Genomic DNA, 25,155 nt, shown 5'->3' on the forward strand with positions numbered 1-25,155 from the left:
GACCAGCCGACATTATCATAAAGAACACAATGATGTGTGAAGGATTTTAGGTTTGTAATGAACCTTAAAGCACCGTGGTAAACAGTATCAAAGGCGTGTAAGGCCTTAGCTGGCGCATGCATGTATAAAATGTCACCATAATCCAACATTGATAAGAATGCTGCAGACACCAACTTCTTTTTGGCAGCAAAAGAAAGGCATGATTTTATTCTGAAAAGGAAACCCAATTTTACTTTTAATTTTTTTGCCAGCTGCTGAATATGCGGGGCAAAAGAAAGTGCTTCATCAAGCAAAAATCCAAGGTACTTATAGGTTGACAACGTTCAATAGGAGAACCTTGTAGTGTTATAATATTAGGCAGATTTTTTAAATTTGATTTCCAAGCATTTGTAAACATTACTTTAGTCTTTACTTTACTTTAGCAATGCCACGCGCCAATCAATGCAAGTAATAATAATAAGGTGTATGATTGTTTTTTGTGTGGGGCGCCAATATAAACGAGAAGTTACGGCATTGCAGCATTTCAGGCTTCACATGCTAAAAGATGACTGCATATTTTTTTTATTTGCCAAATAAATAATACCATTTTTATAAAGTACTGTAATTGTTTAATAAATCACTTTAAGCACTGTACATTGAATCCTATTTAGTGTGTGTAATTGAAAAAAAGTAGAAGATATCAAAGTGATATTTTCAGTGTGCTCAGTCGCTGTAAAAAACTTCGCACACCAATTAGTTTGACTGTAAGATAATGCAGTAACCACTACAGACCGCATGGAGGCGCTTATTCAGTCTTCAAGAGAAAGAAAAGAAGAAGAAGAAGAAAAACAGAAGCACAGCAGCACACTACATTGGAGAGAACAAAGGCCTGAGTATGTTATCTTTATTTTTTTCACCTTCATTGTTTGAAAATCTTGCATTAAACGAATCTCCCTGTTTTATTTCTGAAATACCAAATGTATCGAATATTTTATGTGATATGTTTGTAGAGATTGATGGATGTACTTTCGTCGTCTCGTCGTAGCATTCCGTTTTGGAGACCAGGCCATATCATTCATTTGGAATGAAAATTACTTTATTTATTGGATGAAACATTATTCAAATCATCTTGGATGTCGTCTATCTCTCTTTATGTCATTCAGGTTCACTGGAAAAGGTCGCCTGTGTCGCAGCCACGATGTCTAGTAAGTAAACAAAAGTTGATTCATTTCATGAATTTTCTTAAATTACATGCCCGTCAGTAGTTGTAAGTTTTTATTTTGCAATGTACTTTTTTCATTTTTTTTTATACAAGCATTAGAGTTCATCCTTTTGTTATTGATGCATCACAAGTTTCAAAACTATCGTGTTTATTTTATTGTATTTACCGCTTAACATTATACTGTCCCGCACTGGGTGACCGAGCTCATCTTACATACTGTATCAAAACATAGCTTTATAAAGTCCACTTTCACCATATGTCAACTATTGGAATGGTTTTGTGGATGCCCAAGACCTTGAATATGTATTCATACACATCCATTAGCCACTCTTGCAGTAAAAATAAAAAGAATGATTGCATAAATGTGGATGAAAGCAGCCTTTTGAGAACTCCTTCTTTAGATGGTGTTGGACTTGGGTACTAAAGGAGGATTCGCCCAGATAGAAGGTGTATGTAATGATGCTAAAGCAGATAAATGTTGCATGGATGGTATGTGGTATATTCATATGAATACACAGCAAGCATGTTTACACACATTCAAGCTACACAAGATGAAATAATCAAAGTCTATGAACAAATATCAACCTCCCTGTTTAATAACATTCAAAAGAAGACTCTTTGAATACGTGACATGACGCCTCTTCATCTTACATTGCATAATTGGCCACCATGCACATTCATTGTATTATTTACGGTAAGAATCATGGGAGAATCACGTGCAAGCATCTACAGTTGTTTTGTTTCTTTTAAGACTCATGAATGCGGTTTACACACAAGCTAAGCAGTTTTACATGTAGCATTTGCTATCCTTCCTAAATGAACCCAATTGAGATACGTACAGGACCGTCCTTTTATGATTAATATAGTATTTATGCAAATGAAATGGATTTGGTTTGTATTTCTTTTGCAGAACGACCATCATATGCCCCAGCCCCCCCTCCTGTCCCAACTACTGTAAGTGCTATATTTTTCCACTTTATGGTCAATAGATACTTTATTGATACACAAAAGATCAACTCTTCTGTCTTTCTTTGTTAAAGCTGGAGGTATTATACCTAGAACATCAACAACTGACAGGTTCCCCATTTCAAATGCTAGAATGTCAGTTTCCCATGGGATTGTAATCTATCTGTGGTGGTAGGTCATCGTCTAATTTGTGTAATTGGACATGACGCATGTGCCTTTCATTTTTATGGATACTGTGGACATACTGGGCAACATTTGCATGTTAAATTAAGGAACCTTTTCTGGAAAATAGGGGAGCTTCCCAGAGAAGAGTCCCATTATAATGTGTTAATGAGGAGGGCTAACAGGTAGAGTTATGTATTAAACTATTATTATTATTGAAAATGGTGATGATTGAGCACTGTGGTGTTCCGGGTCAGAGAACACAAACGTATCAGACGCACTCATTAACTTGAATTGTGGACTTTGCTGGTGTATTACTATGGTTTATATTCTATTTGCATGTGCCCATATGTACTGTACATATGGATTGTGGATGGTTGAGAATTGGAACATTTGTAGTGCATTGATGGTTGGTGTTAGAATAGAATCAACATAAAGACCAACATGACATCTCTGGGGAATCAAGCTAATGTACTTTCATGCTGTGGCCCAACTCCCACAGTGGCAATATGCAGCTTGACACGACCACTAAAACACAAATTGACAGCAGTTCTCAATCCAAATTAAAATGGATGATGTTCACGTGTGTGCGGATGAGAGACCAGCAGTGCATATTTGTAATGGGAGCGTTATTTCAACAGAGAAGAAAGATGAAATAAAGGTAAAAAAATATATTTTTGGAAAGCCTAGTTGGCAAGCACAGCAAATTGCAGACATTTCCAACACAATTTAAATTCGGGATGCAAGATATTTGTTTCCGAGCTGATACCAGTACGGATAACTTCCTGCTTCTCTAGACCAATCCATTGGGTTGTCTCCGTTTGCACCTATCAAGCGCTGTGGCCATAGGAACAAGGCCCGGTCCCTGAGCGATTCTGATGTTTCAGGTGGCCTATAAGGTCTGATGTGTTGAAGCGCCATGGTTTTTCCCTCATGGTGAATAGTTTGCACAACATTTGGTGCCACTCGCACACCAAATGTTTTTGTCTGACTTCTTCAGTGAAGAAATCTCACTCCGTGGACGTCACGTTTGTTTGTAAGCACACGTCACAAGCACCCAACTGCACGAAAGTATGAGTAATCTCGCCTCATTGGAGTGTTTTTTAATGATCAGCTGTCAGAGCTATTTTTTAATGTTATCAGTATAACGACATAATTCCTCAATCATGCACACCTAATTGAGATGTTGAACATGTACGTTTAACCATCCCACCCCAGAAATAAAGGTATGCATGAATCACTAAAGGCCCCAAACTGATATGACATTCATTCCCATGATGTGTATCTAAATTCCTGATTTGTCATTTTTCCACTATTATTCTTTGTATGATTATTTTACAGTATTATTCTTTGAGAAGATGTGACCCTTAAGAGTTACTGTATCCATAGTGCGTGTTATTCATTGGATGTAAATTGTCTAAGAGCTGTGGTTTTTACAAGCTAATGCTCAGTTTTGATTGACTTTAGGAGAGAGGTGGATGTTTTTTGTTTTTTTTTTGGTTTGGTTTTCTTATTCTTGTATTTTGCATTCTATTATGGCCCATGTGTGTTTTTTTCCCTCTTCCGTTTTTATTTCTTTCTCCTTGTATGTGAGCCATTTTTCATGTGTTTTGTCTCATTTGTCTTCCATCAGCAAATGCCTTCCACCCCAGGCTTTGTGGGCTACAACCCTTACAGCCATCTGGCCTACAACAACCTCAGACTGGGAGGGAGCTCCGCAGGCTCCAGCAGGGTAAATTAGTTCTAATAAGCTTGCAGAATCAATTGGGGTTCAGTAGGTGTGGCAGCAGATTAAAATATGTTGACATTTCTCAAAAATAATAAATCAATAAATAAATGAATAACACAGTAAATGAAAATCAATTTTGCCAGCCGCAAAATATTGCCATGTGCATGCGTGTCTGTGTTCCTTGTCTCTCGCCTCCAAACAGGCAGGATGAGGGTTCACTCTGCGCATATGTGCCCAGAGAACAACGGCATGAACAGAGTGAGACCTCTTGTCAGTCATGCAGTTGCTTTGTCTGTGTTGGGGGGGGGGAGGCGTGGCCGCTGGCATACACACAGCAAAGGAGTGTAGCCTTGTGAGGAGCAATGCAAGGTAACAGTAGTAGAAATTAGGAGGAAAAAAGCTGCTTGCAAAGCCAGATGCCACAGCCCCAATGTGGGAATATTTCAGCTTCAAACCGAATGAGCAAGGTGAGCCCATCAACATGGATGAGCCGATGGATGGATGGATAGGTAGAGTATGCCCAATTTGTTTAAAAGTGGTAGCAACACAACAAACTTGCCCACGGAGAACATAACAACCCAACCCAGTTTTCCCATGTGGGGGGGAAAGTACATTTACAGAAAGTGTACTTTGCTCTATCACAAAAGAAAAGCTGCTCTTTAATACAGTTAAAAAGCCAGCGTTTGGAAAAATGCTGCAAATGTTTGACAGACGGTACCAATTGCCTGCAATGTAATCCATACCACAAACGCCAAGTGGACTAGGCTACTACCTAAATCAGGGATATTCTGATAAAAGTCAAATATGTTCAGACACAGAACATTTGGTCAGGCTAACATACGAATCTCTCACTTACCCCCTAACTTTCGTGGTGTAACTGTTAGGATTGTGCATTCTTTGAATTTGAACGAATCAGGTTCGGATTTTGATTCCTCTTTTTGATGCCTCGTTTTGATTCCGATTCTTTTAAGAGGCAGGGTCATAAAAGTTGGCATGGTAGAAATGAATGGGTTTATGAAATTGACTATGAATTTATCATGGGGCAATTAAAGGCTGAGTGTTTCAAGTAAGGGATTTGAAGCTTCAGATACTGTAGCTCTCTTGCTCTCTATATCTCTGCTCCAGTGTCACTTGCAGAGATGATGGACTGGAACATGTTTGATTTATTTCTTATGATGCACTTGGAATGATGCATTTGTGAAGCTGAATGTGACCCACCAGTTGAGAGCCACTGATTGAATAAATGCCATCACTCCTCCATAGGGGGCTGTTCCTAATATAATGGTAGGGGAACTCATGAGAGAAGCTCCAACTTACTCCAAAAGAAAGAGGCATGGTTTATCGTTGCAAAACAGTGTCTCAGCAAAACCATATTGCTGTCAAACAATGTGTGCACTGATGACTTCATCTGTGAGCCAAGAGAAATGGACCCTGACCTTTGCTCTGGGAAACCATGCCGCCTCAGGTTGATGAAAAGCAGTTGTGCAACGTGGACACTAAGTGGAGCATCTACAGTGTACTTCCATTTGTGTGTCAAAGCTTAGAATGTTTTTATGCTCATGTTGGTTTTCTCTTCCCTCTGCAGAACCTCTCAGGCATCACTGTCCCAAAGCCTCCCAAACCTCCAGACAAACCGCTGATGCCTTACATGCGTTACAGCCGGAAGGTAAGCAGGAAGGTAAGACACCCATCCCAGGTGTCTGCTTTTACTGCTTGTCCTTTCATCACGCCAAAGGTTACAGAGCATGGAAACTGCCAACCAGTGACGTCTTCACCACTGCATGGACACCCTGGAGGAGGCCATGTTTATCTTGGTCTTTGCTGAACTTCCCTCTGAATTGAAACAGTTATTGTGCTAGTAGTTTGCATTAGTGTAGCTTATATGTTGAAGGTGTTACCTCATTGAGGAAAATATCCAAACACCATACAGCAAACTACAATCACAATAAAACATATTGTAAAAAAACCTCTCAAAACTAAAAGCTGTCTTGGTTTTTATACATAATAGATTTTGCAGGTGGTCATTGGCCTGTCAGTGTTTATCCAAGAAGGCACTTTGGCTTACGTATTCATTTTTTAATACACAGTATGATTTGGATGGCAGCAAGGATGCTTGCTGTGATAGAATGTGGTCATATGTCACCATGCATGTCTCATTTTCAGCGGCTAGGAAAGCTTTAGAAGCTGTGCATTGACTAAAGAACATAGCTTCATATCAGTAATGAAAGGTGGAATAACAGTGAGGCACTGAATGTTTCATGGTTTGAAGTGTTGTAGCAGACTCTACTATTAGGCTGATAGGATATGTAAACATAAATACTGTATATCTACAGTATATGATGAAGGGCTGTGCATATTCATCTAGCCTTACAGTGATGATGATCACAATGTGGTCCAAGCATGGCATGGCTAATTGATACTGAAATCAGCACATAGTTGATTTTGACATACAAGCAGCAGTTCAACTCACGGAGGAGAAAATGTATCGTTAGGTCATCTCACAATATTCTCGTCTTCATTATCCAACGTAATTGGCACTCAGTTTATTCAAATAAAGTTGCATCTTCAGGACAGTGACTAGTCTATGGAAGCATGGATGATGTAGTGTAGAAACACACTTAGTTTATAAATAAAGTATCTTCAGGACACCGACTAGTCTATGGAAACACGCCTTTGGGTATTTAAATATTTAGACTTCTGTAAACATGTTTATGATTGGCACTTGACTTGTAATGACATTTTGTTGGCATGTGTGCGTGTGCATTTCCATCTGCGCGCGCCCTGACAAGGTCTGGGACCAGGTGAAGGCGTCCAACCCGGACTTGAAGCTGTGGGAGATTGGCAAGATTATTGGTGGGATGTGGAGAGACCTGACTGATGAAGAGAAGCAAGATTACCTCAATGAATATGAGGCTGAGAAGGTAAGAAGCCTAAATGACTTTATACCTTCTTCACCTTTATGCCTTTACTTTGTCTTCAAATGTTTGGGAGAGTATCTGCTCATTCCATACCAAATACCATACTGTAATATTCAGTGATGCTTTCTTGATCCTTAGGAAAGTGTTTTGTAACAGCAGGCTAGCTTTAACCATCATTTCAATGTAGACCAAATCATGACAACTTGAGTATTTGTAGGAGAATGTGTAGCTCACCATTTATTGTTCTTTCTTATTTGTAGATCGAGTATAATGACTCCTTGAAGGCGTACCACAACTCTCCAGCCTACCTGGCGTACGTGAACGCCAAGAACCGCGCTGAGGCGGCATTGGAGGAGGAGAGCAGGCAGAGGCAAAGTCGAATTGATAAGGGAGAGCCGTACATGAGTATTCAACCTGCCGAGGACCCCGATGGCAAGTTTTTGAAGAAAAAGGAATTGCAGGCAGTAGAATGCTGTGTCATACACACAAGCTCACCCAAATGATGGAAAGTGGGGGGGGGGGGGGGGGGGGGGGTGTTCTGCTTAGTTGCTGGGTCATTTAAGTAAAGAAACAATGCCTGTTCAAAAGAGTACGTGTGCATCACAGAAATGCCTCCTCAAAAAAATTTGATGTCACAAATTGCTCGGTGTTACTTGTCCCCCACCGTATCCCTGCGCACTGTTGCCTCTCCATTCTTGTGTATGTGATGAAGAGGCTCACATCTTATTTCGCTCTGGAACACACACGTAAACAAGACGGCCGCGGTGCTCCGTCACGGAAGAAGATGCATCTGCTTCCAAGAATGGAAAGGCGGCAGTGCGTAGGGACACAGCGGGAGACAAATACAATGCCGAGAGAAACATGAGTGAAGTAACTATTGATAGTAAGAGTTTTTAGCTTGAGTGTAAAAGTAAATTCCTGTGTGAGGTAGTGCTCATCACTGCTGTTGTTTGTCCAGATTATGACGACGGCTTTTCAGTCAAACACACTGCAGCTGCTCGTTTCCAGAGGAACCACAGGCTCATCAGTGATATCCTCAGTGAGATCGTGTTGCCTGATGTACGCTCGGTGGTCACCACAGCACGCATGCAAGTCCTGAAGCGGCAGGTTCAGTCTCTCATGGTGCACCAGGTAGGTGCAACTGCTGCTCAACTGGCTCAGGCTAGTAGCTGCTGACACGTTCTGGCAACTTGAATAAGAAGAAGTGATGAAACATTTCATTCTTTCTATACATGAGCTGCTCTTAAACTTGATCTGTCATGCAACACTTTACACCTACCATACCACGCAACACCACACCAGCAAAAGTGGAATTGACTGTGAGACTCCATGATTCACTTTCTTTAAGCTCTCCACTAACTTGAACTCCTTCTCGCTCAAAGCCTTGAGCACAAGCCATCCCTGGCCCTGGTGCCTTACCTTCGACCGCCATCATCTCTGCTGCTCATGTGCAATTTTCTTGGCTTGTATTTCAGAGAAAACTGGAGGCTGAACTTTTGCAAATTGAGGATCGTCATCAAGACAAGAAAAGACGCTTCCTGGAGACCACGGACTCATTCAACACTGAACTTAAGCGGGTACAACAACAAACCTTCTTTACGTCTTCGCTCTGCTGTAATCATGCCGTAACTATTTCCTGTCATAATAAAAGCACACACACATAAGCTACTCACATCTTTACTCTGCCAATGCACATACACATAGACATCCACATCCACACATCCACACATAGACACATACACATCCATACAGACATAGACATATAGACACATACACATCCATACAGACATATAGACACATACACATCCATACAGATATAGACGAATAGACACATATACATCCATACAGGCGTAGACATATAGACACATACACATCCATACAGACATAGACCTATAGACACATACACATCCATACAGACATAGACAGACATATAGACACATAAACATCCATACAGACATATAGACACATAAACATCCATACAGACATAGACGTATAGACACATACATCCATACAGACATAGACGTATAGACACATACACATCCATACAGACGTAGACATATAGACACATACACATCCATACAGACATAGACGTATAGACACATATACATCCATACAGACGTAGACATATAGACACATACACATCCATACAGACATAGACATATAGACACATACACATCCATATAGACATAGACATGCAATGAAAGATGATTTTAAATGCATGTAACAATTATATTCCAATTCAACTCTTCTTCTTGTATATTTCATCTATGAATGAAGCTATGAAAATATCACTATCTGCCTTTTAGCATTCAAAACAATCACTCATTTTCTATGCCGCTTATCCTCAATGGGCTCACGGGGCTGGAGCCTCTCCCAGCTGACTTTGGGCAAGAGGCGGGGTACACCCTGGACTGGTGGCCAGCCAATGGCAGGGCACATATAGACAAACAACCATTCACTCTCACATTCATACCTATGGACAATTTAGAGTCTCCAATGAAGCTAACATGCATGTTTTTGGAATGTGGGAGGAAACCGGAGTACCCGGAGAAAACCCACACACGCATGGGGAGAACATGCAAACTCCACATAGAGGTGCCCAAGCGGAGATTCAAGCCCAGATCTTCTTCCCCATCTCCTGACTATGTGGCCAACATGCTAACCACTCGGCCACCGTGCGGCCTCACACGTCACGTCATGGTAGCAAAACAGCTAATAAATGTCAGTGTTTCTATGAATATATATTCTTTACTTTACCTTCTGGAAGATGAAGCAGCTTCACAACAATTCTTGTTTTCTGAATTGGTCTTTGAGTTTGTTGGGAGGAATTGACTTGATTGACACAGAAGTAAGTAAATCTTGTGTATGTTGATATGAAATGATGTACCGGTAGTAATCAATAGTCAATAATCCATTGGATGAATGCTAAGAATGTGTCCAGGTGACGTACAGCAGGCTTTACATTTGATGTTTGTGCTGCTCCACTCTGCAACAAGTACTTTCCTATGCCCAACGTGCTTCCTTTTGACTTTGCAGCTGTGCAGTCAGAAGGTTGAGGTGGACATGGACAAGCTGGCAGCTGAGATGGCAGCAGCGGATGAGGCTGCCAGACGGCGGGCGGAGGAGAAGGAACGTGAGGCGGCTCAGGAGGCACAGAAGGCCGTGAAGCAAGCTCAACATCCTCAAGAGACGGCTGCAAACCAAAACCTTCACAGCAACACTGCTAACCCTGCCTCAGAGGCCCAAGACAAGTTAACGCCCATGGAGACAGGTTACTCTTCTAATACACTGCTCTGTACACCTTCCCACTGCAACACTACTACTTACTACTACTATATCATAGACACAGTTTCACTGCAATGTTACTACTGTAATATACTATATCATAGTTCATGGTTCATATGGGTAGTTGATGTTGTTTGCCTTTAGACACATGAATACTTCTCCACATTATGCTTTCAAGTTGACAGGTATCAGTAGTGGATGTGTTTTTCATGAATGTACATACCGTAGTATTTTGGCAGGTTTACATGGAAGATGTCTTGCATTTCCTTTCCATTCATGTTCTTCCTAAAAGTATTTCCAAGCAATCTCAACATGCCTTTCATATTAAATATGATATATGTGATATGATAGATCCTTCCTACCAAGTGGCTCCTTCCCAAGATGTTCCTGAAAGTGTCAAGTATAGAATCGTCTTCAGGATAAACATGTGCTTGTTCCTCCTCTTGTTTTCCAGATGGAGCAGCACCTGGTGAAGCTTCTTCAGATTCCCACTGTCCAGCAGCTCCAGCGTGTGAGGCATCTTTGTCTGCCTCTGTGAAGGCAGATCCTCTTTTGGAAGCAGCGAGCAACAAGAGCCTGAATCCCAACTGCAGCAGCAACAGCGCTGATAGTATGGATAGTATAGCAACCTTCCCAGAGGCTCCAGTTGACCAGGACAGTGCTTCTAGCACACCTCCACCAGCTCTGCAGCTCACTTAATGTCTCCTCTGGACACAGCTGGAGTACTCATGGACTTTTCTGTTGCATTCTACTGCTGACTAAACTCTACTTTTTCATCACAAGTATTGAATTGTCTGCTAATACGGTCCTCATGAACCTCAGTGGCTGTGGAAGCAGATCTCCATCTACTCTTCCATTCCATTGATTCCATACCAAATCAGGCCTTGTCTAATCTAATCTGATCTCACCATAAAACAATACTTGATAGTTTTTCCCACAGTTAGTTAAACTGCTGGACTTTTTAGTTAGAATATAAGAATTAGCCTAGCACCACATGACCAACTTATTTGTTTTCTTATTCACTTATTCACTTGTAATCAATGTCATTGCTGTGGAATCTTCTTTTACACTTAGTATGACTTCAATAAATTGGATTTCATCACAAACCTCTTACTTCAGGAGGCAGAGCATCATTTCACAAATATACAGTATACATCAATGGGATGGAATCCGCGTGGGGCAGGTACCAGGAAGCATGCTACCCGGAGCTGCAACGAAGACCGTCAATGAAATCCAATTGAAGGTTCGTCTTAGGTGCGATAGTGGCATCCTCCAGTAGATGGCAGTAGAGGAAGTTGTGTTTTTTTGGTCTTCCGCAGAGGACGCGGAACTACTGTGACTTGGCGTTTTGTTCTGTTTTCACATTTGCTTTTGTAGCAGTTGAAGTTCAGTTGTCATCAGCAACGAGGTGACCTATTAGTGTATTTTCTCGTACATCATCGGATGCGTTTGTGAGTGCCAAGTTGTGTACTTGTAGAATTGCCATGATGTCGTGCGAAGGAAATGCAATGTCAGGTAAGTTTGTGTTAAATGCTCATCTCGTTTTACTTCAGCAAAGTGACGTAATTCAAGAGTTTTGCAACAGTGTAAACTAAAAGACATTTACATTTGAACAAGTCACACTTAACACCTTTGCACTTACGGAAGTTTATTTAATTCCTTCACAGATGAAAGGATCGGAGAAGCGCTGATAAAGGAGTACGTTTGCCTTTTTTACTGCTTTTGTTCAACTTTTTGCAGTCGAACACAACCTCGGCATAAACGGGGGTTGCGCAAATTGCTGCACGGCCGACATTTTTGGGGCCACCAGAGGAAGCTCGTGAGCTCCCTTAAGTTCCCTTAGTTTCGGTTCGTTCCACTGATCTGTACTAAAAGAATCTGGATAGCCCATTGGTCAATGACTTGTGAAGCCACGCGGCCGCCATATTGCCACTCACAAGAAACACTTGTCGGACAATGACTTTTGTGAGAACTTGTGAGTTGTTAAGTGTGTTGTTAGTTTGTTACCCACTCACACTAAATGCAAGGTTAGTCTTCAGACTAACCTCGCACAACAGGTGTGCTTGAGCTTAGTCATAAGGACTCGGGTATGATCATTTTAAAAAATTCTGTCGATATCATACCATACCTGAGTCATAACGGCTTTACATAGGGGGCCGTGGGGGATATGTAAACAAACTAGACTACTAAATCATTTGCGGTTGCTTGCAAATATAAAAAAAATACGTAGTTTTTTTTGTTTACCCGAATTTAAAATGAACCCCATATGGAGACAATGTTTATATATTATTACATATTATTCCTGTGGTTTCTTTAAGTACAGATCAGTGGGTTCGTTCGCCCTGATCAGAACTTTCCCACACGGAAAAACATGCAGCAACCTCCAAGCAAAACAAACAAGCTATCATTAAACACGTGCAACAGGTCAATGCTGCAATCACATGGAGGATTTAAAAAAGAGAAATGTTGCAAGTTCAGTGGTCTGAACTGTCACTTTCGGAACTTTCTCCAGGGTGATCGAGGAAGAGCTACGGGACGTGCCGTCAGAAGATATTCCTCCTCTCACCCCCCTGGCAGTGAAAGTGAAAAGTATTGAGGAGCAGAAGATGGTGACTCAGTTGGGTAAAATGATTCGCATCATTGGTGACCGGGTCAAAGATGACAAGGAGTTCCAGGAGTACGTTTCTTTTTTCCTTGTAACGTTTCCTTCCACACGTGTACGTAGTAACCTTTTCACGAAGCCCATCCCCAAAATGCAGATGGGCCAATGAGAGAGCAGAAGGCCTGTGTGTTTTGTGTTGCAGTGCCATTGATGGTGTGGCGCGTGCCTCGGGATCTAAGTGGGACAAATTCAAGCAAGTGGCTGACAAAGTCTTTGAACATGGCATCACCTGGGAGAGGATCGCTGTGCTCTTCTACGTGGCGGGAAAGTTGGCACTCAAGGTGGGACGGACTTTTCTTCACACCACTCATTTTTGTTGTGCAGTCTGTTTTGGAAGAAGCTTCTCCTGCTCTGTGCCTTGAAAGGGTAACCGGTGTTTGGCAAGTCATCCTAAAACCAGGGAAGCCATACATCACATAGATTACCCTAGATTACTGTGTTATACACCCTAACCCACCCCCTACAGCACCACACATTGTATAAACATTTGGTGATATCTTTTCATGGAACACACTAAAGGAGGGACTGCATGATACAATATAAAGTAGTCTGTGTACAGCTTGGATAACAGTGTAATTAATAAGAATAATAATAGTGATGATGGATTGAATTCATAGAGTGCCTTCGCTACCCAAAGTGGTTCATTATTCATTCTTAGATCTAGGCAGACTTTATTCATCCAATTCATTTGTTCACTCCACAGTCACACACTGGTGGTGGGAATCTACATCTGTAGACACAGCTGTCCCGGGGGGGACTGGCGGAAACATTTTACTGACTTGTTGTAAATGCATCATGTCTTATTATGCAAATGAGATAATCACTTCATTAAGTGTTGGAGGAAAGAAAAGTGTTGAATGATTGATGATTTATTGATCTATGATGCAACAAGCATACGTTGTGTCCAGCAGATGATGGAGGCTCGTCTCCCTCAGTCAGTCAGGGAGATCCTAAGGTGGACGGTAGAGTTTTATCGGAACAACCTACTGAGCTGGATTAGGGAACATGGAGGATGGGTACGTCCGACAAACACACACACACAAACACAGTCCCTTACGTCCTATGGAGGATGGGTACTTCCTACAAACACACACATACGTCCCTTACTTCCTATGGAGGATGGGTACGTCCTACAAACACACACATACGTCTCTCCACCTTGTTGCTACATTGTTCAGGTTGCTTTACGCTTCCTGGCAAGTGCAGTTTTTAATACATGACTTCCTGTGTCACCAACACATTCACCAACACTCTTCCTATTTTGGATCAACATTTGCAATAAAAGTGGTACACATTGATGAGTTCCAGCTCCAACAACACAATCCTTTGTCACGAGTGAACAATGGTACTTGAAGAGAGAAGGGGAATGTTATTGTTGCTGGAAATAATCCATGTGTTAAAACACTCATTTTTATTGCAAATGTTGATCCCAAATCAGAGGAAATGCGTTCGTAGAGGTGGGTGGTCCACCCTCTGAACGAGTCGTATACGCACAGCAACTAATGTTCTATAAACCGACCAATCACAACCGTGTGCACATCACCATGCGCACGCACGCAACACCAAACCTGCAAAATGCAACCAAATACTGTACTGTATGTACCTGGACGCATCCCTGCGTATTCAACACTTTCATTTTTTGTAATTGTGTGTGCGTGTTTGTGTGAACAGATTTGCAGTTTTTCGGAGCTGGCAGCGGCGTCAGTGCAGAGAGTGGCGTTGCAGTCGCCTGGCTATGGCCTGGTGGTGGTGTTCTGTGTGGGCGTGGCCGTGGGAAGTTTGGTCATGTGGAGGCTGTGCAGACATTCCTGACGAATGCAACAAGTGTGTGAAACACGTTAGCATATTTTCATACTGTATTTTATTGAAGGGATGTTTTCTGTGTAGTCCTGGGTGTGACTGTACACATCATTGAATAACAGCAACAGGAATGATGTCTCCAGTTCAGGTACTGTGCAGTACAGTATGTCTTGTCATGTGATAATACTATTTATTGACAGTAAAGTGCACTCGTCCCTCGTTTATGTTGGTTAATTGGTTCCTTACCCGACCATGAATTTCCACGACGCAGGATTCATTATTTATAAGTAGAATATTTTGGCAGTTAGAGCATGGAAAAACTGTTTCTGACTTTCTAAACACACCTTTTAACAATATTAGAGCCCTGTGTCCATGTAGTCCCCGTTACACTCCCATTGCCTAAAATGATAAGCCATAATAACACATGATGCGCTACTGCTAGCTTTATTTACACCACATTGCACTGCTCTTATGCACAGGCTATGGGATCACTGCAGCGACGTAAGTGACAGCTGGCGCTCATAGCATATAGCAAGCTAACTAGTTAGCCTCCAGTTGATCTATTGTAAACTTAAGACAGGGTTTCAAACCAAGTGGGGAAGAAGGACGAAGTAAGACGCCAATAACTATTTTTCCACTATATCATGTCGAACTCTTCATCCATGGCGGACTTCATGTGCAAGGCAAGTTGAGTTAAGGTAAAGTCTCATCACGTACTGTAGTGAGCAGAATACTACATACTTTATGGCTTTTATATCTTTGACTAATAATAACTAGGTCATAGGTCATAGTCTACCACCAAACAGCCATCATTTATTCATTCATTCTTTTCTGCAAAAACGTGATAGTGAGGGAGCGATGTAGATGTACTTTAGAGTAGTCAGTGTACATCCAGGTACTCTAAAGTACATCCAAGTGTACTGTCTATAGAATTGTCCCATGACAAGATTGAAACGAATTCAATGAAAGATGGTGTTTGAGTACTGTAGCCGTAAAAGGAAAAATGTAACCCTCATCAGTACTTTAGCAGTAAAACAACTTTAGCAAAATTAAACAGGACGTGTTTTTTTAATGGAATTTGAAAAATGTAAAACTAAGTTTTGATACTATGCTTACTACAGTAGTATACATTTTGATACTGTGTACTGCAGTATAAGTTTTGATACTGTGTACTGTAGTATATGTTTTGAGACTGTGTACTGCAGTATAAGTTTTCATACTAGGTACAGTAGTATAACTTTTGATACTGTGTACTATAATAAGTTTTGATACTGTGTACTGTAATATAGGTTTTGACACTGTGTACTATAATATACGTTTTGATACTAGGTACAGTAGTATAAGTTTTGATACTGGTATAAGTTCCAAAGTATAGTAGTAGTACTGCATATACAGTATCTTGCTTACGTTTTATGAATGAGGAGGAAAGACTTGAAGGCCGTGTCCCTCCGCACCAACACTGATATTTTCTAAAAGCCGTTTGCTGCGCTGGGATGATGAAGTACACTATAGTGTACTTTCAAATAAAACATGAAATATCAACGCAAAGGTGTTTTGGGAGGAAGCTGTACTACACACAGAAACCCCCCAAGCATGCTGAGAACATGCACAGGGATTTGAACCATCCATCTCCTGACTGTGGTGCAGCATGTGAACCACCCATCAACCGTGTTTGCCCTTTGTCATGACCTTCACTTTCCAACAGTCTTCTGGGCTTCCTCACACTTTTATTAGGAAAACACAATTGACTCATTTAAAATTAGTAAAAAAAAACAACAACTTTGCTCTCAGAATGAAGCCAGTAACTATCACCTCAATCACGTGTTTCCACCTGCGTCACATGAGCATCTCAGTAGGACACAGATGGAGAGGAGCCCACGTGGTTGAGAGTGGTTGGGGTTGACGCTGCAATATTCTTGTAGTTCTCTCTTTTGACCACTAGATGTTGCTGTAGTGCAGCATGGCATTGGTGTGTGCTTGCTACAATTGACTCTATACTTGGGGTGTCAGACTCGTGCCCTGGAGGGCCGAGACGCTGCAGGTTTTCTTTCCGGGCTGTCACTAAAGCAGGTGATTTCAATGATCAGCACCTTCAATTTGAGGGAAGGAGCTCCTCAATTAAATCACCTGCTGGAGAGAAAAGCTGCAGTCTCGAGTATCACGAGTTTGATACACGTGCTCTATACTATACTGCAACATAGGTACTGTATACCGTACTGTATTATAATATACTGTATATACCACATCTGACAGACGTTTGACTTCTTCTCTGTAAATGTTATGTGATTGTTCAGAAACAAGCACTGATCCTTCCCTTTTAAAAAAGATCACATAGAAGAGTGCAGAGAAGCACAGACGCAACAAAGCAAAGCTTCGCCATTAAAAAGCACAATGATGTCGCATATGAATCTGATTCTTTTATTATTTGTAATCCACATGAATGCAAAGCAACCATATGGCTGCTCATTTATCCAGGTGACTGTAAAGCACATGGATGGCGCCCCCTATGGGTTGTGTTGAAAATACTTTGTGTCATAATACTCATTAGAGTAATACTCATACACATGCAGTATACTCCTAGTTTTATCAACACTTAGTGGCGTAGGAGTAATACTCATACACATGCAGTACACTAGTTTTATCAACACGCAGTGGCATAGGAGTAATACTCATACACATGCAGTACACTCCTAGTTGTAAGATTGTAGACCTCCAGTAAGACAAGGATGGACTGAAGGAGAGTGAAGGTTGCTGAGAAAGAGACTGTTGGTGCAATGATTGATAAATGTGAGGAGTCCACGAGGGTGATTAGTTGCATTAGTATAGCAGGATGGGAATGAAAGATGGTCAAGGACATGGAGTAGAGATGAAAAAGGAGAATAGACAGCAAAAGAAGAAGAGAAGTAGTGATGTGATGGTCTGCAGTCTTTGCCCCCATTTTGTGGAGCTCAGCAAGAACTGCTCTGCTTCTGTACTTTCTCTCTCTCTCTCTCTCTCTCTCTCTCTGCTGTTGGATGGGCTGTCTTGGACGGAAGGAGAGAGAGAGAATGGAGGTGGGCGTCAAACACTCCATCATGCCCCCCCATCCCAGCTCACGGCTAATTGAGCCAAGTGTTTTAGTAGATTGAAATACGGTGCAGGAAGGGAGGGAGGGAGGGAGGAAAGAAGGAAGGATGCTGCAGTCCAAAAGGACAACCACCACACTTTTCATAGTGTACCTTATTAACATCACTTATCTCCTATTGGTCCTATATAAAGGTATACATATACTATATACTGTATATCCAGTAAATAGTGTATATACACACACATATATAAATATATATATATATTTATATATATACTGTATATACGTGTATACATATGAACTTCTCCATGCAATGCGTGCAAGGTGTGACGTCATCGCCAGGCCTTATATGAATGGACAAGTAAGTCACGTGTGAATGTGATGCTTCTGAAATGAACATGTGACTTCCTGCATGAAGGTGGTGAAAGTTCGACTGATTGGAAAGACGTAAGAGCGTGCCAAGTTTTGACTTTTATTATGAAAATATTTCTCTCCAACATGATTGCACTCATTGGGAATGTATCTTAATGGCCTTTTAGTTGGCTTTCAATTTGCTGCAAACAACATTTTCATAACAAGTGCACTTGTACAGTACAGCATACTCGCGAGAATAGAACAATACAGTACAGCGTGTACATAATTACTAGCAAGTATTTTCATGGCCAGGGTGTAAAAACAAGTACAAGCACTAATGCCATGTTAAATATTCAAATGATAAACACGTATTTTGGTCACTTACAAACTGTACAACCTTTTTTCCAAGTCATCATCATCATTATTAACAGTTATTAGGATTATTATCTTAGTGACAAAAAGTCCAAAATACCTCATGGTAATACACATTCCATGTACTGTACATCAGTGTTTACTGCTTCTTGCAGTAATTCATGCATTGCATGCTGAACAAACACGTGCACGCATGCATGCATGCATTCCATGCAGCACTTGCTGTACTGCATATAATTCCATAATATAGTATGAACATACAGTGCAGTGCATTCATCAGGAAAAAACTTACATTTCATGAATAATTGATGAAATGAAAGTATAAACTAAATACATGAAGTCAAAATATCATTTCCATATATAAAGACTGGAAAACGTTTGATTTGAATGATGATTGGAATCATTGTATGATTATGTGTATATTTGTATCTTTTTGCCCAGACACCATCATCTCGTCCAGACTCCTCCCTCACCTCCTCTCTCTCCTGGTCTTGGTGACACCTTGCAACACACACGCACACGCACACACACAGGAAAACAAGAACCCCGGCGGTGGACGGGACAAGCAGGAGAACCGGCAGCAGAGCAACAAGCAGCAGAAGTCCCACCTGAGAAGAACCATCATCTGCTCTTCCCGACGCAGCGCCCAAAGCATGCCCCATCGCAGCCATGACTTGCTCGGCGTCAGATAGTGAGAAGATCGTCATCAACTGCGGAGGAATCCGACATGAGACCTACCGGAGCACCCTGAAGACGCTGCCGGGGACGCGGCTGTCCTGGCTGACGGAACCCGACGCCTTCAGCAACTTCGACTACGACCCCAAGTCCGACGAGTTCTTCTTCGACCGCCATCCCGCCACCTTCGCCTTCATCCTCAACTACTACCGCACCGGGAAGCTGCACTGCCCCAACGACGTGTGCGGTCCTCTGTTCGAGGAGGAGCTCGCCTTCTGGGGCATCGATGAGACGGACGTGGAGGCGTGCTGCTGGATGAACTACCGGCAGCACCGCGACGCCGAGGAAGCCCTGGACAGCTTCGAGACCCCCGAGCCGGACGCACCGGAGGAAGACCCGGCGCTCACCGGAGGGGTGGACGGGGACCTCAAGCGGCTGTGCGTGCAGGAGGACGGACGCCGGGCCACCTGGTGGGAGGTGTGGCAGCCCAAGATGTGGGCGCTCTTTGAGGACCCCTACTCGTCCAAATACGCCCGGGTGAGTGTCCTGTACTTGTCCACTTGTCCACTGTCAATATCCACCCTCCGGAGACATTGCTTATAGATTATTTGAAAAGGTCCGTTGTACTGGGGGAGGGCGGGAGTGTGGAAGGATGGCAAGTTTAGTGGGTCATTCCACCAAAGTCATGTTGGAACTTTCATCACCAATCCACTTTCTCTCTTTTTGCCAACTCAAACTCCAAAAAGCACTTGAAGTACCTTGAAGGTAGAAAAGCACCTTGCAAGTGAAAGTCACAAGTTACATGAATCGACTCTTAAGAAGCATCTAACAGTCCGCAGACTCAACTCCACAGCACGTGTGCTATGTTTCCCCGCTTTCATTTCATAACTCTTTCAAGTAAGAGATCGTCTTTAGCTTACAGTTAGCAAGTACATGAAATATACGCACACGCATGCTACTGTATTTAGGATTATAGGTGTTAACACTGTTAGTACATTTCAATGATTCAATAACAAAATTGCATTTCAAAAAAATCTAAAAATAACATGAAGAAATGAAGTGGGCACTGAGATGTGCAATCAGATGAATGTGCTTGCAGTAAACAAGTATTCTGATGATACTTTGCTTAGTTATGTTATTTCCTGGTGGAGGCAAGATGCGGTGATTCAGTGGAATTTGATGTTTTATACAACACTTCCTTTCCAAGAAAGCACTGACGTATACTCGCATATTGATTTCCTATGTATCTATTTTTAAATTGATCTATGGCTATATTTATCTCAATATGGATCCTGATCGAATGCAGCGTGGGTGGAGGTGTCCAAAGTGCAGCCCAGGGATCGCCCCATGATTTATTGGCCCTTGTAAACACTGATAGGCAATATTCTATTCATACATGAAAGATTATGAAGGAGGATTAGGGCCACATTGAAAATAGAAAAAGTAGAAATAGTGAATGTTTAAACAACCGCAATAATTAGTGAAAAATATATTTCATATTGTGGCAGTTGCAAGAACGACTCAATGTTTGGTCTCATGCAGGCTTTATTTCTCAACTGCTCACAGCAACTGCATGACAAAGATGAAACATCTCCTTATAGCACGCCCAAAACCTGGGATACCAACTGCCGACTGGGTGAGAGACATGCCCCCTCGTGTCCACCACAACATCTTTAATGACTCTCAAAACTCATCTGCTCAAGGCTGCAAAGTCCCTTTGACTTGCTCATGTTGCTTTTGAAAGTGCTTATAAAATGGTGCACACATTTGAATGTATTTGATGCACATGCACATGCACATGCACATGCACATGCACATGCACACTGTAATGGGATGGCTGGTCTCCAGTTCTTTTCCAGTACTTGTTCTCCAAGGTGTGTTGCATATTGCAGTATTTGTTGTCTTTAGCACAAACAGTGCTTATGAGTGAGATGCATCCAGTACCACATGGGTTGACTGGTATCGGTATTGGTAAGGAAGTACTGGATGGCTAAAAAGCCAAATGGAGCATCTCCTTTATCTGACAGTGTGGAACAAAACGCTGCATTGGAACAAAGAAACTTGGCAGAGTTGCAGAATGTTCCAACGGCGATGTGGCAAATCATCTGCCAACTTCCTGGTCTGGTATCCAGACCTGTATCACCCCAATAAAGTTTGGAAACCTTATTTTATTTTGTGATATTTGAATTGTGAATTGTGCCTTCAATAGTGGCCATTTTTATGCTTTATAATTGTTTTATTCATGGACGTCAACAGCTTGGCTCCTCCTCCTCATGTTGTTCATGCACGCTCACGTGCGCTGGTGAACTTGCATTGGTCTGCCAACTCCAAGCAGCCTTGGAACACCCATTCAATCATAAAACAGCAATCTTTTCACTCAAAAGCTTGAACATCCAAGCACATTTGCTATTTATTTGGACTTTACTACTCGTCTTGAACCCTTTGTGAAACTATACAGCTTCTGTACAATCATTTCTAAATACACTTTACTCTCATCTTTGCTAATCATTAACTCAATACACGTAACCCCCCTTAGATACACACACACACACACACACAGTTTCATATCACACTGGACTCTTGTCATCAGGATGGAGTAGGCAAGCCATGTTTTATACGTGTAAGATCAGCTTGTATGATCAGATAAATATTATAATACCCATGCACCCTAAAAGTACACGACACCCCAATCCTAAAAGTACACGACACCCCAATCCTAGAAGTACACTACACCCCAATCGTTTGCAGGAGAGCTCTTGTAAGTGTACTTGATCTTCCTGTGTATGCGACCTTGTTGAATGAATTGTGTTGAAGTTGATCCTGGCTGATCCTTGGAGATGTTCAACCAAAGTAAAGCAGCAGCGGGTGAAATCTTTCAGTGCTTTTCAGTGACCAGGCTGGGATACAAAGCATAGTGGGGGTTTGTTTACATGGGAGAGTGAGACTGTGTGATGAAAAGGTACGAGATCCAAGCTTCATTGACAAAGTGGCCTTTTTTTCCTCTTTGTCATCTCTGTCACCATCTCTCCTTGGTCTCTTTGATTGTGGAAGAGATGACACGCAGACGATTCCCAAAAAGAAATACTCTCCCAAAGTTCATGTACTCTCTCATCTACAATGTCTCACAGCTCAAACTCTCCATCCTAAATACTTTATGACTCAACGTACACCGTGGCCTTCGAAGCCTGTCATGGCAACTTCCCCTTGGCATGATACCCTGGTACTCATCATGATACCGTGGTACTTATCATGATACCATGATACTCATCATGATACCATGATACTTATCATGATACCATGATACTCATCATGATACCGTGGTACTTATCATGATAACCTGGTACTCATTAGGATACCATGATACTTATCATGATAACCTGGTGCTCATCATGATACCATTCACGGTTCTCATGCATTCATCATTGCATGCGAACGATGGCTGAGGTTCTGACATGTTGATATTTGCAGGAGAACAATGGCTGAGGTTCTGACATGTTGATATTTGCAGGAGAACAATGGCTGAGGTTCTCATGTGTTGCTCTTTGCATGACAACAACTGCTGAGGTTCTCATGTGTTGATATTTGCATGAGAACGATGGCTGAGGTTCTCACGTGTTGATATTCGCATGAGAACGATGGCTGAGGTTCTCATGTGTTGATATTTGCATGAGAACGATGGCTGAGGTTCTCCTGTGTTTATATTTGCATGAGAACGATGACTGAGGTTCTCACGTGTTGATATTTGCATGAGAAGGATGACTGAGGTTCTCACGTGTTGATATTTGCATGAGAACGATGGCTGAGGTTCCCACGTGTTGATATTCGCATGAGAACGATGGCTGAGGTTCCCACGTGTTGATATTCGCATGAGAACGATGGCTGAGGTTCTCACGTGTTGATATTTGCATGAGAACGATGACTGAGGTTCTCATGTGTTGATATTTGCATGAGAACGATGACTGAGGTTCTTATGTGTTGATATTTGCATGAGAACGATGGCTGAGGTTCTCACGTGTTGATATTTGCATGAGAACGATGGCTGAGGTTGCCAGGTGTGCATGAGAATGATGTGAGGCTAGAAGAAGTAGAAGATGGTAGAACGTTGCCAGGGTTTTAGTTGCCAAGTGCTGGATTGCAGATTATTGCTATTCACCCCCACCCCACCTTCTCTCCAACAGCCCCCCCACCTGATTGGTGGGTGTTATCCAGCTGAGTGTGTGTGTTATAGCAGAATACCGCAGTGCTTGTAGTAGCTGACTGTGCTGTACTGCGCAGGACAGAGCGACACACTGAGAGGAGCTTTTTGCAGGATGGAGTAAAAGACGCAGGAGTAGAAGAAGAGGGAAAGGCTGGGGGGTCATTTTCCACCACCCCCTCAGTTCTCTTTTGCTGAGCTTGGCATGCGTGAGGCTCGTACCCTTCTATTGATCCGCTGCATCTTAGCCTCTCTTTCAGGCACGTGGCGATCTTTTGTGTGCAAAACCTTCCTACTTCCTTCCTCTCACTTGCCATCCAATGAATGAATGAATGAATCAATCAATCAATCAATCAATGACTACACCTCAAAGCAATAAACAACAACAAAACACACACACACACACACACGCATGCTTTACACAGTCACATCCTTGTACTGTCCTGTAAACACTGGCAATGTTGTTTTCTCCCCTGTGTAAGCTTTTAAACCCTACAGCCTCCAGTACAGGGGGCAGTGTTCGTGCATTTGTGTTGCTATGTTAACCACTACATCACTATACATACAACGTATACATCCACGCAACCACAACAACGTCAGCTAAAAGCTCAACCAAAAACGCTTGATTATTAAATAAAAGAAAACTTGTCCTGGACAAAAATCTTCCCAGCAAGAAAGTCAGACAACATGATCCACTCGAACACTCCAATAGTGGATCAATCCTTCAAGGAAGCTACATGAAAACCAGTGGCAGGATTTGCCTTTATGCAAAATTATATCAGCTGATAGATGATATCGTAATAGATGATGTGACTGTGGGAAACGTTTCCATTCATTGTCCCTGTCTCATAACTTGGATGCTACCTGGCTCATAACTTGAATGCAACATGTCTGATATCTTGGATGATACCTGTCTGATTCTTGGATGCTACCTGTCTGATAGCTTGGATGCTACCTGTCTCATAGCTTGGATGCTACAAGTCTCATAGCTTGAATGCAACATGTCTGATTTCTTGGATGCTATCTGTCTGATAGTTTGGATGCTACCTGTCTCATAACTTGGATGCTACCTGTCTCATAGCTTGAATGCTACCTGTCTCATAGCTTGAATGCAACATGTCTGATATCTTGGATGCAACATGTCTGATTTCTTGGATGCTATCTGTCTGATAGCTCGGATGCTACCTGTCTCATAACTTGGATGCTACCTGTCTCATAGCTTGAATGCAACATGTCTGATATCTTGGATGCTACCTGTCTGATTTCTTCGATACTACCTGTCTTATAGCTTGGATGCTACCTGTCTCATAGCTTGGATGCTACAAGTCTTATAGCTTGAATGCAACATGTCTGATTTCTTGGATGCTATCTGTCTGATAGCTTGGATGCTACCTGTCTCATAACTTGGATGCTACCTGTCTCATAGCTTGAATGCAACATGTCTGATATCTTGGATGCAACATGTCTGATTTCTTGAATGCTATCTGTCTGATAGCTTGGATGCTACCTGTCTCATAACTTGGATGTTACCTGTCTTATAGCTTGAATGCAACATGTCTGATATCTTGGATGCTACCTGTCTGATTTCTTGGATGCTACCTGTCTGATAGCTTGGATGCTACCTGTCTCATAGCTTGGATGCTACCTGTCTGATAGCTTGGATGCTACCTGTCTCATAGCTTGGATGCTACCTGTCTCATAGCTTGAATGCAACATGTCTGATATCTTGGATGCTACCTGTCTAGTAGCTTGGATGCTACCTGTCTGAT

At 42.0% G+C, this 25,155-nt stretch overlaps 3 protein-coding genes across 11 annotated transcripts in view; all 3 read left to right on the top strand.

The window, feature by feature from the left end:
• Nucleotides 1–761: 761 nt before the first annotated feature.
• smarce1 (SWI/SNF related, matrix associated, actin dependent regulator of chromatin, subfamily e, member 1) lies at nt 762–11,374 on the top strand. 2 transcript variants are annotated; one of them, XM_054759297.1, is made up of 11 exons: nt 762–872; nt 1,143–1,184; nt 2,112–2,155; nt 3,963–4,061; nt 5,644–5,736; nt 6,848–6,979; nt 7,237–7,408; nt 7,935–8,107; nt 8,452–8,553; nt 10,013–10,247; nt 10,716–11,374. In XM_054759297.1, the coding sequence occupies exons 2-11, from the start codon at nt 1,178–1,180 to the stop codon at nt 10,958–10,960; spliced, it is 1,302 nt and encodes a 433-aa protein (XP_054615272.1). In that variant the 5' UTR covers nt 762–872; nt 1,143–1,177; the 3' UTR covers nt 10,961–11,374. The 2 variants fall into 2 exon arrangements, with proteins under 2 accessions (XP_054615272.1, XP_054615274.1); XM_054759299.1 differs by having other exon boundaries at nt 5,644–5,724.
• Nucleotides 11,375–11,506: 132 nt separating this feature from the next.
• LOC129171018 (apoptosis regulator BAX-like) lies at nt 11,507–15,777 on the top strand. Its single transcript, XM_054759302.1, has 7 exons — nt 11,507–11,776; nt 11,929–11,959; nt 12,774–12,938; nt 13,066–13,204; nt 13,835–13,939; nt 14,595–14,747; nt 14,811–15,777. Exons 1-6 carry the CDS (start codon nt 11,746–11,748, stop codon nt 14,733–14,735), a joined length of 612 nt encoding a protein of 203 aa, XP_054615277.1. The 5' UTR covers nt 11,507–11,745; the 3' UTR covers nt 14,736–14,747; nt 14,811–15,777.
• Nucleotides 15,778–18,128: 2,351 nt separating this feature from the next.
• The window catches only part of LOC129171014 (potassium voltage-gated channel subfamily C member 1-like), a 92,535-nt gene continuing 85,508 nt past the window's right edge, over nt 18,129–25,155 (top strand). For 7 of the 8 annotated variants that reach the window (XM_054759295.1, XM_054759293.1, XM_054759288.1 and 4 more), the window contains exons 1-2: nt 18,130–18,151; nt 18,958–19,728. In XM_054759295.1, the coding sequence (XP_054615270.1) occupies nt 19,186–19,728 (543 nt within the window). In that variant the 5' untranslated portion in view covers nt 18,130–18,151; nt 18,958–19,185. Of the gene's footprint in view, nt 18,152–18,957; nt 19,729–25,155 lie in introns of all 8 variants that reach the window. The other variant, XM_054759287.1, reaches the window with a different exon arrangement.

Source organism: Dunckerocampus dactyliophorus, chromosome 18 (assembly GCF_027744805.1).
Source record: "Dunckerocampus dactyliophorus isolate RoL2022-P2 chromosome 18, RoL_Ddac_1.1, whole genome shotgun sequence".
In the NCBI taxonomy this organism is placed as follows: domain Eukaryota; kingdom Metazoa; phylum Chordata; class Actinopteri; order Syngnathiformes; family Syngnathidae; genus Dunckerocampus; species Dunckerocampus dactyliophorus.